Source organism: Cyphomyrmex costatus, unplaced genomic scaffold (genome assembly GCF_001594065.2).
Source record: "Cyphomyrmex costatus isolate MS0001 unplaced genomic scaffold, Ccosl1.0 scaffold21, whole genome shotgun sequence".
NCBI lineage: Eukaryota > Metazoa > Arthropoda > Insecta > Hymenoptera > Formicidae > Cyphomyrmex > Cyphomyrmex costatus.
The window spans coordinates 73,972-93,087 of NW_017276147.1; the positions used below are offsets into that span (position 1 = coordinate 73,972).

General features: G+C 40.6%; 1 protein-coding gene across 1 annotated transcript in view; it reads left to right on the forward strand.

Annotated features, from left to right (window-relative positions):
• Nucleotides 1–19,116, forward strand: part of Dscam1 (Down syndrome cell adhesion molecule 1) — a 79,101-nt gene that overhangs the window by 48,945 nt on the left and 11,040 nt on the right. Inside the window, exons 11-17 of the mRNA XM_018539306.1 lie at nucleotides 397–833; nucleotides 1,333–1,589; nucleotides 2,308–2,620; nucleotides 10,324–10,614; nucleotides 10,994–11,284; nucleotides 18,678–18,797; nucleotides 18,879–19,052. Of these exons, the coding sequence (XP_018394808.1) occupies nucleotides 397–833; nucleotides 1,333–1,589; nucleotides 2,308–2,620; nucleotides 10,324–10,614; nucleotides 10,994–11,284; nucleotides 18,678–18,797; nucleotides 18,879–19,052 (1,883 nt within the window). The remainder of the gene's footprint in view (nucleotides 1–396; nucleotides 834–1,332; nucleotides 1,590–2,307; nucleotides 2,621–10,323; nucleotides 10,615–10,993; nucleotides 11,285–18,677; nucleotides 18,798–18,878; nucleotides 19,053–19,116) is intronic.

Sequence of the window (19,116 nt, forward strand, 5' to 3'; positions counted from 1 at the left end):
AGAGAGAGAGAGAGAGAGAGAGAGAGAGAGAGAGTGTATTGTGTTAACAGTATTGTGTTAATTTTAATACTAAAAATAAGTGATTACTGGCCAATATTAGTATTAAATTTTTATAAGGGAAGCTATATATTATAATAAAAATATTGTAAATTATGTACTTATTATAATAAAATAATTAAAAAATGTTCTTCTATAAAGAATTTGTTTATAAGTTGTTCACATAAAAAAATAAAATTTACGAAATTTAATTTATAAAATAAACTGTATATATATTCTTGTTCCATTTTGCGATTCAAATTTTGATTTATATAAACAAATGCAATAAAGGTACGGAACGAGCAAATCTCGTTCCGGCATTGGCGTGAAAATCGGCAGTTTTTATTTTTTTTGTTTCAGATGGTACAAGTTCATCGAGGGCACAACGAGGCGTCAGCCGGTTCAACTGAATGAACGCGTACGTCAGGTCAGTGGCACTCTGATCATCCGTGAAGCTCGAGTCGAAGATTCCGGTAAATATCTTTGTATCGTCAACAATTCCGTCGGCGGCGAAAGTGTAGAGACCGTTCTGACTGTTACGGCACCACTGACCGCGGAAATCGAGCCTAGCACGCAAACTATCGACTTTGGAAGACCCGCGACCTTCACCTGTACCGTTCAAGGTAATCCGATCAAGACCATCTCCTGGCTCAAAGATGGGAAGCCCCTTGGATTGGAAGATCGCGTACTGAGAATCGAAAGTGTGAAAAAAGAAGACAAGGGAATGTACCAATGCTTTGTTAGAAATGATCAGGAAAGTGCACAAGCAACGGCAGAGTTAAAACTTGGTGGAAGATGTGAGTTAAAATTTTATCATATTTTTCTCCAATGGTATAATTAAATTAGTAATAAGCATTTTTATTAATTACAGTAATGGCAATTTTGTATGTAAACTGGTTTACTGGTTTATCTGTGTACTGGGAAAAGAAAGTTTCATTGATTGAAATTTTGGTTCAAAATGAAGAAATTAGAACTTTCTGATTGAGTCTATTATAATTCTAGTTGAGTTACCAGAATACTAATTGATTAGAATCTTCTGATTGTTAATTTTCAACCGGAAATTTTTTTCAGTGTGGTCAATTAAATCAATTAAAAATTTTGGTAATAATTTTGTAAGAAGTAAAAAATTTTCACGAATTAATAAAAATTTTTGATTAATGTAATTACTATAATTTCGTTGAAGTGACAATCGTAAATAAATTTGAAATTGTTAATTAGAAAAACTGATGTCACGAAAACAAAAGATAACGCTGTGATTGTCAAAAATTATCTTTTCATCTCTTTGATTATTGACAGTCGAGCCCCCGCAGATCCGTCAAGCCTTCGCCGAAGAGACTCTTCAACCTGGACCGAGCATGTTTTTGAAGTGCGTTGCCAGCGGAAATCCTACCCCCGAAATTACCTGGGAACTTGATGGAAAACGGTTGTCGAACACCGAGAGACTGCAAGTGGGACAATACGTCACGGTCAATGGTGATGTCGTGTCTCATCTGAATATTTCGAGCATTCATACCAATGATGGTGGTCTCTACAAGTGCATCGCTGCGTCAAAGGTTCGTTCTCTCGTTTTTTTATTAAATTTTTTTATACATAAAAATATACAGACCTATTTTTTATTTAAATTTTGTCTATCAATTATTAATAAATATTTATATGTATAATATAATACAGTCTTAACCATAGGTATATAATTATATACATATAGTATAAAACACCCTTGATAATGTATTGGAAAAAACACGATAAATAAATAAAAGCCAAAAGAAAACTGATAAAATACTAAATTGTTATACAAATAAATATTATTTTTTAATAAATTTATTTTTAATTTATTTTTCGTTAGATGTAAAACATTGTCAGAATGTTTTATATTTATGGCCAAGGCTACATAATTCTTGAGATCATTTTGAAATAAAAATTTTAATACTAAAATGTCGAGGCTCTAATAGTTTTTGAATTATAAGCATTTAAAGTTAGCGAATCATACCGCATAAAGTTCATGCGCTTAGATGTGATTGGATTTTCTATCGCATTACCTGAACTAAACAGTATAATTCGATAACTTTAAATGTTTATAATTTAAAAATTATTATAGACTCCCTCAACATTTTCGTATTAGTACTTTTGTCCTGAAATGATTTCAGAAATCTGCTTTTAAGCGTATTACGATCTTTACCACTCTGTGTAATTTTTTCCTTTTTATGAATATATTTTTTTATTAATTTAAATTCCCCGCAAATATTTTAAATGTGCTATATTTAATTCTGTCAGGTTGGAGCTGCTGAGCATTCTGCCCGCCTCAACGTTTATGGTTTGCCGTTTATTCGTCACATGGACAAGAAGGCTATCGTTGCTGGAGAAACTTTACGTGTCACTTGCCCTGTTGCTGGATACCCAATCGAAAGTATCGTTTGGGAACGAGATACCAGAGTCCTGCCAATCAACAGAAAACAAAAGGTCTTTCCTAATGGCACACTCATCATCGAGAATGTTGAACGAATGAGCGACCAGGCAACCTACACTTGCGTGGCACGTAATGCACAAGGTTACAGTGCACGTGGAACACTGGAAGTTCAAGTCATGGGTAAGTTTAACATTTTCTTTTCCTAGCATTTTTCTTCACATACAATATTTCAATTTTATACAAATATTAATTTTACATACATATAATAAAATAGTATTTTACAAGTAAAAGAATTATTGACATTTAATACGTTCCGTGTCGAATCAAATTTTTCGTAATTTATCATCGATGACCCACGCGACATATAATAATTATTATATAGTGTCGCTGCACTTGGCTACACTTAGCGTTGAGATACTACCGTGTTTCCAAATTTGTGAAATGAAATTTATTACATAATGACTAAAAAATGACAAAAGTATTAAAAAGTAGAAGGTTTAATATACAAAATGCAATACAGAAACAAAGCAAAAAAGTTTTTATTAAATATTTATTTGATAAAATTTACATTTAATAAAATTATTGTAAAGATGATATTTTTTTATATAAATAGTTATTAATAATTATTTAATTTCACATGGATCGTCGGACTCACGTTAATATATTGTACTAAACATTATAATTATGTTTACACATGATATTAAAAAGTGTTTTATGGTCATATGTTTCTTTAAAGTCAAATAGAGATGAAAATAACCGAAAAAAACTAGAAATTTTAGATGAAAGTTCAATAAGCACCGGTATTTTCCTTGGAGTCTCTACAAATATTTTTATTTACAAAATCAGATATATATTTTTTTAGAGCATATAACAATTTTGACGTACTGTTATTTTAGAATTTAGTTTTTGCATTCATCTAAAAGATTTCTGTGTAAATATATCTAGCTCTAAAAGTGAAAATATAGTACAGTGACTAAGTAACAGTGGTCATGATTGTCATGAATTTAAGCATACTGCCGTTTATAATTATTCGGATAATATTTTACATTGTACTCCGATTTTAAAAGTTCAGTAAGAGTTGCAAACTATTGTTAACACATATACATGATACTTCATTAGAATAACTAACGCTACTTTGTTGTATATAATTGTACATATTCTAAATATAAATTATTAAAAAGCGTTCGTCAAACTATTGAATCAATATTCTATTGGAACTTTGTCTCAATAATAAAAATTTAGAGTACATACAGCTAATATACAACACAATAAACAATGTTAATTATGCTAATAAAAAATATTATCTGTATTAATAACAGTATAAGCCATTGATTAATAGCTTTTGAAATTACAATAAAATATAAAATATCTGTTGTTTAAACAATTATAAGCGATAGTTATTTATTCTTAATAAACAATATAAACTCAAAGGCACTGCAACAATTAACGCAAGAATATTTCCGCCTTGATTTGAAATTGTAAAGACGAATTAAATAATATAGAAATGACATAGATATAAAACATTTTAATAATAAAGATTAAGAAAAAGGATTTCTATATTATTTTCTATGTATTTATTATATAAATTCTATATATTTTTTTATGAATTCTACACCATTTGGTTACGAAACCTATTTTTACTTGATACTTTTCTCCAAAATAAAAAAAATCTATTTTTTCATCTCTATTTTTCAAAATATCTTCTGATCTAAACTGAAAGTCTAACGTGCGTCACTGGTGATCCACGCGGCACGGAACTTGTTAAGAGAATTGAGTTTTAATGAAAAATTTATTTAATATTAAGATGGAAAATTTAAATGTAACAAAATATTCGTAAATCAAAGAAAGTTTACCCTATCATTAATATAATGATCTTAAATATAATACATTTAGCACAAATAGTATACGCAATAATACGTAGAACAATTTATGTTCTGTTTAGCAATTAATTATTTATCGATTAAAATAATCTGTCCTCTAAATAATTTCGAAAACAAAGGGTATTTATATTTTCAGTCATCAACAAACCGACCGATCAACGAAATAGATGTATTAGCTATAATAATATTAGAATAGCAAACGTTTATTTACAGCTACTCTCTTTACAGCAGATTGTCGTGTCTGTCATATTAATCAACAATAAATTTTGTTATATCGCACCGTTCCGTATTGATTGTGATATCAAGTCGGAGGTACCGACTTGTTTATTGAGGATGTCGTTTCACGCGTATAGGGAGCCTGTCGTAGATTCTAAAGGGTGCGACTGTAGGACACGGGCACGGATTCGGAAACTGCATTTAGTAGACGTTACCGACCATTTAATAACGTAGAGCAAACGTACATCGATCTACAGAAAGGACACGCATTCGTGGAAAGTCTGGGAGTTGGTATGGCGGTGGCCGATTGAATCGTTAGTAAGAAAAATGTTGCGCTTGTTTTCAATTCAGATCTCTCTTCTCCCACTGCGCGACCGTCTCGTGTAGCAACAAATGCCATGCATTCGTGCGTGTTATAAGCATTGTTTCACGCTAACAATGAGATAAGATACCTAGTTTTTCCGCGACATATATTGAATTTACATACTTGAGACAGAATCAAACTTCAGCGTTCTAACTGAGAAAGAAAATTGTACATCTTCAATATCGCACAATCGGAATATTCCCGCTGCAACTCGAGAATGAATATAACATGTCTATGATATCCACGAGCGTGGCACATTGACGCGGGACGTGTATAATCGTATACATCCATACATCGCTCCTCCATCTTCAGTGCCGCCGATCGTTCAGGAGTTCGCGTTCACGAAGCTACCGATGAATGCCGGGGAATTTGCGAATCTACAGTGTATCGTATCAAGTGGCGACCTGCCGTTGAACATACGTTGGAGCTATCCCGGAGAAGAGATGGGCGGCTCCTCCGGCGTACTCGCGAAGAAGGTCGCGGATCGCGTTAGCATGCTCATGATCTCGGTCATCACCGCGAAACATGCGGGGGAGTACGTTTGTACCGCCGAAAATGCGGCTGGAACGGCGTCCTACTCGACCGTCCTCACCGTCAATGGTTCGGGATTATCTGTTCCTAGAGAACACAGTCTTTATCATTCTTCAGTTGCGTTTTATCACCTTATTATCTTGTTCCTTGCACAGACCTTGCAAATAGCACCATAGTTATTTCCTCGTTTGTCACGCCTCCGTGTCAATGTTGTTAAATCCTCTGCCTACTTGAATCCTTTGAAAGCTTTAATGAGATCGTAGTCGACGGGTAGTTGACTAACGCACAGGTGTTTGTTAGAATCACCGAGAATCATTCGCAGACGCCGTTGCATCCTTTTCAGTAATGAAGCATGATTTGTTTGACGACACCTTTAGTCGGACCGCAGCTTCTACCAATCGCTTTCAATGCCGAGATCGCCAATTGGGGAGACTCCGTGTCCGTGCCCTGCTCGATCTTGAAGGGCGATATGCCCATGGACATATCGTGGTCGTTCGATGGCGTACCGATCGACACATCGAAAGACACGGGTATCACGATTACCAGAATCAGCAAGCACTTGAGCACCCTCAGCATCGACGGCGTCTCGGCGCGCCACGCCGGAGAGTACGCCTGCTCCGCGTCAAATTTAGCTGGTTCCGTCAGTCGATCGACAACTTTGACCGTCAACGGTACGACCCTAATCCCCTCGGCACGGTTTCCGTTACATATATAAACTCACAGTACATAATAACCATCACGAACCTGAAGTTCTCCCGTCCATCGAGCCCGCCTCAACCCATTATCCTAAAAATCTCTTCCGAAAGATTTCTCGATAAAACAAGATACATATCTCTACCGCCATACCAACCTCATCTAGCAGTCCATATGGATCGCACTTAGCTGAAACAAACGTTATAATATCGATACACGTAAAAATGCCAGCGAATTTACGCGATTAAGAAATGCGCCGTATTACGAATCGACATTTGCTCTTTCTTGTCTCGTTTCTCCCAGTCGCTCTTTCCAGTTGCCCCGCAAATACTACCTTTCGCTTTCGGGGATGAACCGGCCAGCTGGGGCGAGCTGGTCTCAATCACCTGCTCTGTCACGAAGGGCGATCAGCCTATCGAAATAACTTGGACTTTCAACGAAATGCCGATCGACAGTCGCGACTCTGACGTAGTAGTAGGCAGCACGAACCGAAAGAACAGTGTCTTAACAATTGAATCGGTCGCGGCTCGACACGCCGGCGATTATACCTGTACTGCATCCAATCGTGTTGGTGCCACGACATATACGGCTCATCTGGCTGTAAACGGTATATGCAATCGATTCTCACAGAAGAAATGAATGCTCGTCCCGTCTGTCATGCATTTTCCTCGTTTTCCTAAAGCATCATTCAAAAACGATCGTTTATCGTAGCTGATCACTAAACACTTAACAATTATCAACACAAAAATACGCAACTTCTTTTACACTATTAATTACTAATTATTACTTTCTGTTACGAATTTACTAACAATCTCGTAATATTAAAATTTTATCCATTTTTTTCTCTTTTATTATATTAATAAAAAAGTGCAAGAAAATTTTTAACTCGTATAAAATTCACTCATACATATTTTTTATCCTATCACCGATCACTGTCACATTTTCTATCTCTTGTTATACCTTCCTTTGTCTGTCATTATACTCCTTCGTCTGTGCCGCTGTCGTTCACGCAGTCGCGCCACAGATCCTTCAGTTTTCCTTCGGTGACGATCCCCTCAACTCCGGCGAGATGCTGTCGGTTTCTTGCACGATCGTCAAAGGTGACTTTCCTGTAAAATTGATGTGGACTTTCGACGACATCCCAATCAACTCGAGTCGGCCGGATGTTAGTATCGTGACCAATAAGAGAGTCAGCTTCTTGAGCATCGACAGCGTGGCGGCGAGACATGCTGGAAGATACAAATGTACTGCGACCAATGCTGCCGGATCCGACAGTCACACCGCTGTACTTTCGGTGAACGGTACCGCGCTCGTATATGTAAAAAGAAACGCACTGCCTTACATATACGTATGCCTTGTATACATACAGTTTTATTATCCTTTTGTAACTTCTTCCACTTCTGCAGTAACATATCAATTGAGTAATCACCGCTCTTCGCGCTCACTGTTATTGTCGAGACGATAATCCTGCGTAATATACTTCTAGCAGCGAGATTATTGTTATAAACGACAACGTACGGTCCATCCCGCAGTGACAGCGAAACGATGGTCCTTGTATATTTTTCCCTTTATTTTGTTCTTATTACGTTTGAACCTTTTTCTTTACTTTTGTTCTTATTTTATTTGAAAGTCTTTTCCTGTATCGCTTCATAATGTATATCGTTACAACATTGTTCGATGTTCTCTATTGAAAATCGTTCCTTGTCCTTCCCCGATCTTCCCTCTGAAGATTCAAAGGTGATATTTTATGAGACATCTAATTTGATTCTGAGTGATTCGGTAACATTTCCGTTATCTTGTTGCGCCACTCCGGAAGCTCCTACGTGTGATTCACGAATGTGCCCTTCGCGGTTACAGTTGCACCGCAACTGGCACCTTTCACTTTTGGTGACGAAGCTGCCAATGCGGGAGAAATGGCGACCGTGCAATGTGCCGTGATAAAAGGTGATCTGCCTATTGACATAATCTGGTCGTTTAACGGGCGTGTGATCGACATCGCGAATGGCGCATTCGACGAACACAATTACAATCCCGACATAGTGATAAGCAGGAGTAGCAAACGGGCCAGCCAACTGACGATCGAATCGGTAGCCGCAAGACACGCGGGCGAGTACTCGTGCACTGCGAGCAACACGGCCGGAACTGCTACCCACTCTTCAGTTCTTTCGGTGAACGGTATGCTTGGCCAGTTTGAATCAATGACGGTTGGGTGGTTGGTTGGACGCATGTAATACCGGGCTATGTTTTTTTTTAGCATTTTGTGACACCCAGGAAAAATTACGTGTATAGTAAAGGCATCACAACTTCATGATGTAGTTAATAATAATCACATAGTTGAAAATATCATTGAAGTCCTTTATTGAGTTTTCCATCAAATCTCTTCTAGCATCTCGAGAAAGAATGGTAAAAGACCAAGATTGTCACTATCGATAATTTTTTACGAGTCATTTTTCTTATTCTGGTTCAATGTGACGTAGCTTTTCTATGACCTTAACAGTACCGCCGCGCATCGCACCCTTCGAAATGGCCGATAGAGCGGTAAATTGGGGTGACTCTGTATCGGCGGTCTGTACAGTGGTTAACGGGGACACCCCGTTAGATATTACGTGGGCATTGAATGGAATGCCTATCGAGGAGAATCATCGAATATCCGTGACCACTACCAAGAGGAACAGCCTGCTGTCTATAGATTCTGCGAGTCCAAGTCACGCAGGCACTTACACTTGCGTTGCCTCCAATGCTGCCGGCGCAATCACTTATTCCGCAGAGTTGACAGTTAACGGTATCTACGACAATCGTTAGAAAAGAATGTTGATCTTGGATTCGTTTTTTCCTACTATATTCCTCGCCCTTTTCTTCCCGATTGAAATTCGCGTGCGTAATCGGAAAAGGTAACGACAGCTATTCTGACAACTCTATTCATTTTCTCTTCGTCTTCAAATTTTTCTCTAGTGTTGTCATCTCAAGAAATTGTCAAAAAGATTGACGATTTATATAAAGAAAAAAAAAGAGGGGAAAAAACACGTAAAACCCGTTGCAGTTGCACCACAAATTGCACCGTTCGCTATCGCCGAGGAACCAGCCAACTGGGGCGATTCCATTTCCGTGGTGTGCGCCATTCTCAAAGGTGATTTACCGATCGAGATCACGTGGGCTTTGAACAGTGAACCTATTCGGCCAGATCGTTCGGACATTAATATCTTGGCGACAACGCGGAAGAATAGCATCCTCAGCATCGAGTCCGTGGCTGCGAGACACGCAGGAGAATACACGTGCTCGGCATCGAATAAAGCTGGAGCGACCAGTTATTCAGCGACTTTAGCTGTGAACGGTACATCTTGTCTGAGAGATTCCCTATGCATTTGTCCTCTATATCCTATCATCTTCCACATTATTTGTCATTATTACTTCTCCCCATCCTGCTTCGGTCAAAATCATCGTCGATGGTCAATTGCGGTCTTCGAAGTATTGTCAAATCGTAAAGACATGTATTATTATACTTATACTTGTCAGCGTTATATCATTAACTTGCAGTAGATTAGTTGTTACACGATCGGTCATTTGTCCACTTTAGTTGCTCCGGAGATAGCTCCTTTCGTACTCAGTGAGAAACCGGCGAATTGGGGAGAGACAGTCACCGCGACATGCACCATTTTAAAAGGAGATCAACCAATACAGATCGAGTGGGCGCTCAACGGCCAGCCGATTTCTCACGATGTTTTTGATATAACAATTGTCACCAGCAAACGCGTCAGCCTGCTCACGATCGATGCTGTTACGGCTAGCCACGCCGGAGAGTACACTTGCGTAGCCACTAATGCTGCCGGTGGAACGAGCTATTCCGCTTCTTTAGCCGTCAACGGTACCACATTACATTCTTCGAAGTTTCTATTAATTCTACAGTGCATGTATGGGTCTTCCACTTACATAGCTTGACACTGATACTACTTACACACTCATTCCCAAGAGGTCCTCATGCTCCTTCGCGTTCTCAGGTTTAACGAAAGAGACAGGCTATGTTTATGATATCACAAGATGAAGAGAGAGATTTAAATATATATACATATAGTTTTTATCTATAATACATATTACAATTATTAAATTTAGGTGTAATATGGTATTGTATAAACATTTGGTGACAAATCGTATTTAAAATTGGACGAAAGTAGAATAGGGCTATAATTAAGACATATCCTTAGTTGCCCCTGAAATCATGCCATTTGTGATCGGCGAGGAACCGGCGAATTGGGGTGACACCATCACTGTAACTTGCACGGTGTTGAAGGGCGATCACCCGATCCAGATTGAGTGGGCACACAACGGCGAGCCAATTTCTCGAGATCATCCCGATATATTGATAGTTAATACCGGCAAGCGTGTTAGCCTGCTTACGATCGATGCCGTGACGGCACGCCACGCTGGGGAATACACCTGCACGGCTAGCAACGTTGCTGGTGGAACGAGTTATTCCGCATCACTGGCCGTGAATGGTATAAAGGTCTCCCACGTCTTGTGTTTCGAGTAGCTTTCCTCATTTCGTCCTACCGTGCATGTGCAGAGCGATTCATCACTTCCACGATTTCCTTCAATTCCTTTCTTTTGTGCGGAATCACGAAAAAAGATATTATCAACTTAATGTTGAAAATCTCGTTGATAATCCTCCTTAATTAATTCCTCCTATTTTAACGATACTAGGAACAGTTCAAACGCGTTGTTGAAAGCATTAATATTCTACGAGCAAGATCATGACATTTCTAAGCTGCCATTTAATTATATCATAAGTCCAATATTTATTCTTTATTACTTTAGATAAAGTTAAATCTGACATGAAATTTATCTCTGATTTATTATAATATTATAATATTGTAGTTGCGCCGCACATAGGGCCTTTCGCGATCAGTGACGGACCGGCGAATTGGGGTGATATGGTTTCGGCGACATGTTCCATTATGAAAGGCGATTTTCCTGTAAAGATCGTTTGGACGTTTAACGGCAAACCGATTAGTGTGCATGATTCTGATATTATGATCACGAACATAAATAAACATATGAGTGCTCTCAGCATCGAATCCGTGGCCGCGAGGCACGCGGGCGAGTACACGTGTGTAGCTACGAACAGAGCCGGCAACGTCAGCCATTCGACCACCCTCGTCGTCAACGGTATCTAACATATTTCCAGAAGCACACATGCACGTCAGCTAAACGTCGTATAGCACTTGCCTAATCCATCATTGCGATTCATAGATCATCAAAACCTGCCTCATCGCATTGTCTTAATCTCATGATACGACACCCTTGTTCCTAATTGCCGCGTGATCGTTCCCGACGACCGTCTCACGAGGATCGTAAAAAGACCGTAAGAATCGTGAGGGGATTTTACCGACACGTGGATATTATTTATCGATTCTCACGCGCGACTCGCGATCGCAGTTGCTCCGCAGATCTTCCCGTTCACGTTCGGCGACGAGCCGGTAAACTCGGGCGAGGCGATCTCTGCGACCTGTTCCATTCTCAAGGGGGACTTCCCGATGGACATTACCTGGGCGTTCAACGGCGAGCCGATATCCGCCGAGAGTACAGATCAGTTCTCTATCACGAAGGGCAAGCGCCTCAGCGTTCTGTCGATCGATGCTGTCGCGGCTAGACACGCCGGCGAATACACTTGCACCGCGTCGAACAAAGCCGGAGCCTCCAGCCATACAGCCGCTCTAGCCGTGAACGGTAACATCGCGCGCATGTGTACATACACGTGTATATACGCGACGACATTTCGACTATTCTTCCTTCGCCGGGCGAAGACAAAACCGTCCCTCCTTTTCATCACATCTCCTTCAACTCCTTCACCAGTGCTCATAATCTTTTCAACATTCCCTTGCGCTTTGTCGAGTATGGGGAGTACGATGAGGACGTATATTTGTCTGTTATCTGGCCTTATCACGCATTCGCGGACGTTTTGCACTATTTTATCACGTCAGCTCGAAGCAACGGCGTTATGAATAGGTGTCACTGAACTTGACTATTTTTATATTTTTCTCGAATTAAAGTCTATTATTTATTATATTATTTATAGGAAGATAAGTATATATCGCGATAGAAATATACTAGTAGAAGAGCATAAAATAATAATTAAATAAATATCGAGTTAATGAATTAGATCACAATTAGAAAAATATTTTTCTATAGGTATTCTCAATATAAGAGGCACTTTTGCAATGGTTTTTCTCATGTGGTACACAGAGATGTTCGAATTCAATGAATTTGTTTGTGAATAGGATTGTCATACTTTGGAAAATCGTTTTCAGTCGCTCCGCAGATAGCGCCGTTCTCGATCAGTGACGAGCCCGCGAATTGGGGCGAAGCGGTCTCGTCGGTTTGTACGGTTGTGAAGGGAGACCTGCCGATCGAAGTATCGTGGGCGTTGAATGGCGAGGCTATCACCAAGGAGAATTACGGAGATATATCGATATCAAGCACCAGCAAGCGAGTCAGTCTAATGACAATCGAGGCTGCGAGTCCGAGACACGCCGGGGAGTATACTTGCACAGCCTCGAATGCTGCCGGAGCGACGAGTTATTCCGCCACCTTGGCTGTGAATGGTACTGGCATGGCATGAAATGAAGTGCCTCGTTGCGATCGAGAGATTGAGCTTGAGATTCTGCTTGCAAGCATAACGTACCTAGACGAAACTGTTCTCCTATCCTCGCGTACACAACGATAACATGGCACTCCTCTAAAACCGTCCCGTCGCGTGAGGTATAATTGATAACACGACAATTGTACGAACACGAAAGTTTAGCAATGAGACACGCAAATTATTAAGATCGTTAAAAAAACGTCGAAAGCGTTGAAAGCGGGGTACGTTTGCTCGACGATGAATATAAATTCTACGATTCCAATTGATTTATGCAAAAGGAAAGTTTATATATTTTTTATATACACCGTTACATCATATTGATCATTTTCTGCGATTGTTTTCAGTCGCCCCGCAAATTGCTCCATTTTCTATCAGTGAAGAACCAGCTAATTGGGGAGAGCAAGTTTCTGCAGTATGTAGCATTTTAAAGGGTGATCTACCGATCGAAATACGGTGGAGCCTTAATAGCGAAATTATTACGCGTCTCAATCATCCGGACGTAATAATCACAAATACCGGGAAAAAAACATCCCTCCTGACCATTGAATCTGTGACTGCCCGTCATGCTGGCGAATATAGCTGCGTTGCGAGCAATCTGGTCGGATCCGTCAGCCGTTCCGCCGTTTTATCGGTCAATGGTATTTACAAAAAGCCGCATGTCAAGACGTAGTGTCATTGCCAGCACTTTATCCCGCAAAGTACTTGGAAATCTATCCTTTCCAATAACAAATTTAAATCATTAGAGCTATCAGAATCTGTCCTTGAATATCGATCCACATCATGAAAAACCAAAGTTACCTTCAGTTTTGTTCCTCTCGTATCTTTATACAAAAATCGCAAAAACTATTCGCCCCTCACATTTGTGAAATCTCAAGGTTAAGAAATTCAAACATGTATTCGTTGGATTTCGCAAGATAACTATGCGTGATTTTTCCATCTTTCTCGAATCATATGCTTTATCTTCTTTTTCGTATCGCAGTCTCCCCACAGATAGCACCGATCTCCTTCGGCGAGGAACCCGTTAATGCCGGAGATCTGGTGTCGGAGCAGTGCGTAGTGACCAAAGGCGATTTTCCTCTGGAGATCACGTGGATCTTTGACAACCGTCCTATACAGTCTTATCACGGCGACGTGATCGTGTCTGATACCAGAAAGCGCGTCAAACAACTGACCATCGAATCAGTAGCTGCGCGACACGCCGGGGAGTACACATGCGTTGCTTCAAACGCAGCTGGATCGACCTCCTATTCGGCCATGTTGGACGTGAATGGTAGACCTTTCGACAAACCTATGGCCACAATTTGCATTTCTGTATTTAGCAATCTTTCGTCTGAATTTATCCTCATCTGATTTATCCACCTTTCCGAGTATTTTTCACGAGTCTCTCGAGACCTCGTCCTCATTTTATATTTTTATCCCATGTCGTTATTTCTCTTTGAGTTTCTCCGTATCTTCGCTTTTCATATTACTCGTAGCACGACGTGTGTCTGTGTTTTCTAGAGCCCGTCACTGTCATTTTAGTCACCAAACATTGAACATGACTTTTTTTCTCACTTTCTTTGGTTATACATGCCTGTTTATTCTTTTGATTTTATTATTGATCAGCATCGCGAAACATACAGCATTAGGATGAGATTACATTTGTGCGTTTTTGTTATACAACAAATTTTTCAAACGTGTTAACTGGTATAAGGATCCGAGGATCTCTCTGTCTTGCACACATTTGTCGTATGACAAAAACGAACAAATGAAATAGCACCCTCATACAATACAAGAATGACACGCTCGTCATAACACAAATTTAAAAATAAAAGGATGGAAGAAGAAACGAAGAGAGGACAAATGAAGCAAAAACGTTTCGCGAGATAACGCGAGACTTCTTATCGCCGATCTAATAATCGCGTTATTCCACCTGTGCTGATGTAGTCTGCGGTTTCAAGACTCTTTCTCTCTTTTTCTCTGATCTCTTTCTCTTTCTCTCTTCCAGTCATTCCGAAATTATTGCCATTCGCGTTCGGCGAGGAGCCGCTTAACTCAGGTCAAGTAGTAACGGTACCGTGCGCAGTGGTCGAGGGCGATCAACCCTTGCAGCTCCGTTGGACCTTAAACGGTCATGCGATCTTGCCGCACTCCGGAATCTCGATCGTGGATTTGGGCGGACGTGGCGCCATACTCAGCATAGGATCCGTCCAGGCGACCCATGCTGGAACGTACACGTGTGTCGCGGAAAACCTTGCCGGCAGACACGAGTTGTCGGCCGATCTCATTGTGAACGGTGCATACACTGATCCGCAAGGATCTACTCGATATTTCGTTGAGTCTTGCGAATTCTCCTCTATCCCTTGTCCAAGTTGCTTCCCTATCCGTCATCCTAGACCGCCGCTTCTTCCCGTAGACACTCGTTTCAAAATCAATTTTTGTTCAAATATCCGTCGCGCTCTTAACAATCTTTGTGCGACATAGTTTAGGTTGTAATCGCCATTTATGCGGTCAGACACGAGAGCAGCTGTTACAATTACCGAACTAATCGCGCCCAATGATATCGCGTCTTAAATCTCACGCGGCGCAAATTCGCCTCGATAAGCGAGACATTTATTCTCGCCCGCGTGTTTCTCTTTCTCATTTACTCTTTTTCTCTTTCTCTCTTCATCTATTATTGCCTGTTGTCTCTAGTATCTATCCGTTCTCTATCTCCTGGCAGTCGCTCCACATCTGCAGCCGTTCGCGTTCGACGAGGCCAACTCCGGCGATCTGATAATCGTCCATTGCGCGGTCGTGAAGGGAGACACGCCGATTTCGCTCAAGTGGTTGTTCGAGGGCCGCCATTTAGAGGTAGGCGAAGGAGTGGGTATCACCGCGTTGGGGGATAGAGTCTCGGCCCTGACGATTCCCGCTGTCAGGGGGGAGCACGCCGGGGAGTATGCTTGCGTCGCCGATAATCCAGCGGGCAGTGCTCGGCACAGCGCCCATCTGAAAGTGAACGGTACAGAGAAAACGAACACACGATCACAAAAGCATCCAGTAATAAACAGAATAAGATTAAAAAATACATATATATACGTATATTTTCTTTAACACAAAGCGAAACCGCGCGGCATGATGATGGTGTTTAACGGGCGTACGCGTAGTGAGAGTACTACCGTTTTGTATGCGTGTTACTATTTGAGCGGAAAGCAGTGGTACGTTTACCCTTTTATTCGGTTGTAGTTATATTTATATATATATATTTATATCTATCAGTAGAACGTTTCGATATGTTAGATTTACGACCCTTGCTGCCGCTTCACGTACGTCGTAAAATCTCCAATCTGTCTGTCCTAACTGTATTGTAATGATATTACGAGATATGTGTGTCTGGAAATCTGCATTGCTCGACGCATACTCCTCCTTTCTATCTATAGAGAGTTATCTTCCTTGTAACGAGGTTAAACTATTTAGTTGATTCGTATAGGCGAGAGTAGTTTGTGCCCACGTCTGTTTGAATCACGTACGAGGCGTCGATTACTATGAGATGAGCCGTGTGTCCCCCATTCTCTCCCGGCCCAGAACTGTCTCTCATTCTCTGGCACGTTCTCTATCACTCCGCATCCCTTCTCTGATCTCGACAGCTCGGTTACCAAAGTCAGTCGATTTAATCGAAGGACTGCCAGTTCCGATTATTCCAACGCAATTTATATGTAATTTAGAATTTAGAGTCATCGATTATTTGCCGTGCAATCTACGGAGAATATAGCAGCACGCCGAATATAAAATGAGAGAAAGCAACGTTAGATTCTTGGACGGAAGAGCGTATTACAGAAAACGAATTCAGACGACGACAGACGATCAACCACGATCGTTCGCATCGATCGCGAAGAAACTGGAATGAAGATCGTTACGGGAATTTGGATCTATCTGCCGTTCCGTTACAGTCCTGCCACGGATCAGTCCGTTCGATTTTGGAGATCGACCGATCTATGCCGGGCAAGCCGCCCAATTGGCATGCATGGTGCCGATAGGCGACACGCCAATCGAGATCGCCTGGACCCACGAGGGCGAACCGTTGTCGCAGTTCATGGGATTCAGCGTCGGGAAACTCGGCCCACGGACGAGTATACTACTGATCGAGCCGGTAACACCGGAGCATGGCGGATGTTACGCGTGTGTTGCTAGTAATCCGTCGGGCAGAGCGATCCACGAGGCAACCTTACGAGTCCACGGTTAGGTCCAGAGTAAAGAACGGAGCACTGAGAATGACATGACGTTGATAACAATGGTTGAGCGAAAAGTTTCGGAATGATAATAAATAAAAAAAAAAAAAAGAAACGCGGATCCCACGCGAGTATTTAAGTGCAGGCTTGATTGGTTGCATTTTATTCATCGTTGCTGTGACGCTGATCATGTGTTTTTTCCCCTGTTGGCGAAAGCTTTCTGGAATTTCAGTTAGTTGGAGCTCGCGCTCAGCTCAACTTGTACAAAAAGCGTTGCTTTTGTCACCGATGACGACCTTCTCGCGCGTACACTATTTCTCTCGCTATATCTTGCTACTTATTTCTTTTCATACTTTCTATCTCTGCCTCTTTCTCTTTCTTTCTGTCTCTGTCTATATTTACTTCTCACCGCTGTAATTTCCTCTTTACTATGTATATCCGCCGGTATTTCAAGCGAACGAAGCTCAATCGGAGTTTCTTTCGTGCTCCGAGAATCAGTAGCTTTTGCCCATAGCCGTTGGCCTTTCCTCGTTTATTTTGCAGCCTCGTTATCTTATTATTCTCATCGTCAGCCGCTCTTGTGTGACTTTTTACGTTGGCTTCGATCATCATCCCTGCGGCGAAATAACGCGACAGGATGTGATTTCCTTTCGCACGCGAATCTCATCGCGTTTCTACATCCTTCACGAACGCGTTCGCCGTTCCCGTAGCACATACGATCTAAATGCCACTTTTTGTGATCGCAGGATTGCGTAGGTTTCACATGCAAGTTGCATATATGATCCGTCTCGTGTACGTTCGAGTGTCGATTTATACCTCACCGTACCCCCATTCGCGCTAAAACGCGTCCTTGTACTAAGATGACCGACCGACCATCCAACCACATCTCAGAATTCACCCCACGATCAATTCATCACAACCCTATACCCACGAATGTTCCCCCAAACACGTCCCTCCTCGACCCCTCACCATCTCTCATCACACATTTTGCCTTGTTCATTTTGTAGACGCGTATGTAGTGTAGATACTCAATATGCATGCATTTATATACATAAACGAGCGTAATCGAGTATTATTCGTAAACGCGGTACAGCATGATGCACCGTGCACTCGAGTATTCGTGCATGCTCGCCGTTAGGCTCCTTTAAAAACCGTAGTTTCTCTTTCTCTCTCTCTTTCTCTGTCTCTCTCTTTCACTTTCTCTCTGTTCCATGCATTACCCGCATAACCACTTCAGAATCCCGCATGCCATACATTATATTCATCGCAGTAGCAGGAGCGTGTCGCGTTTTATTCTGCATGCAAAATTACTACAATTCGAGTCTTTAACGATTTTAAAACTATTTCTAATATCTGATATTTATATAAGAATAATTTTTGCGGCAATTTCAGTAACTTATTTTAAATACAAACACTTAATTTTAACAAAATTAAAAAACCCATTTTTCTATTTATTTTTATTGTTATTTTAAATATTTCATAGAATTTAAAGAGAAAAGCAAACAATACAGTGTAATATTATCTATTACTATTACAGATTAATACACTTGTTTGAATCAATTAAATTATAAACAATAATTTTACATATGTATATATATTACTGTAAATGATAAGTTTTAAAGCTTTTGAAAAGTAAATGACTCGAGTCTTCAAGCGACTGGCTCCTGGATACTGCACAATCTTATGTACGCAAAAGTATATCACGGCTAATCTATTTATTCTATAACAGTACCTCCTCGTTGGATCCTGGAACCTACCGATAAAGCATTTGCTCAAGGATCCGATGCACGAGTAGAATGCAAAGCCGATGGATTTCCTAAGCCTCAGGTCACGTGGAAGAGAGCTGCTGGTAAGTATAGACTAGCAATCGCAGCCTGACAAACAATAAATCTTTCTACTTGCATATACTAATTATACATGTCTGTCATAGGGGATACGCCGGGAGATTATACCGATTTGAAATTGAGCAACCCTGACATTAGCGTGGAAGATGGCACTCTCTCCATTAACAATATACAAAAGACGAATGAAGGCTATTACCTTTGTGAGGCTGTTAATGGAATTGGGTCAGGCTTATCAGCTGTCATTCTTATTTCGGTTCAAGGTATCTCACGTTTAGTCATTTTACATCTTGTAATTTCTCTTGCGTTTTATACATCTTTTGTAAT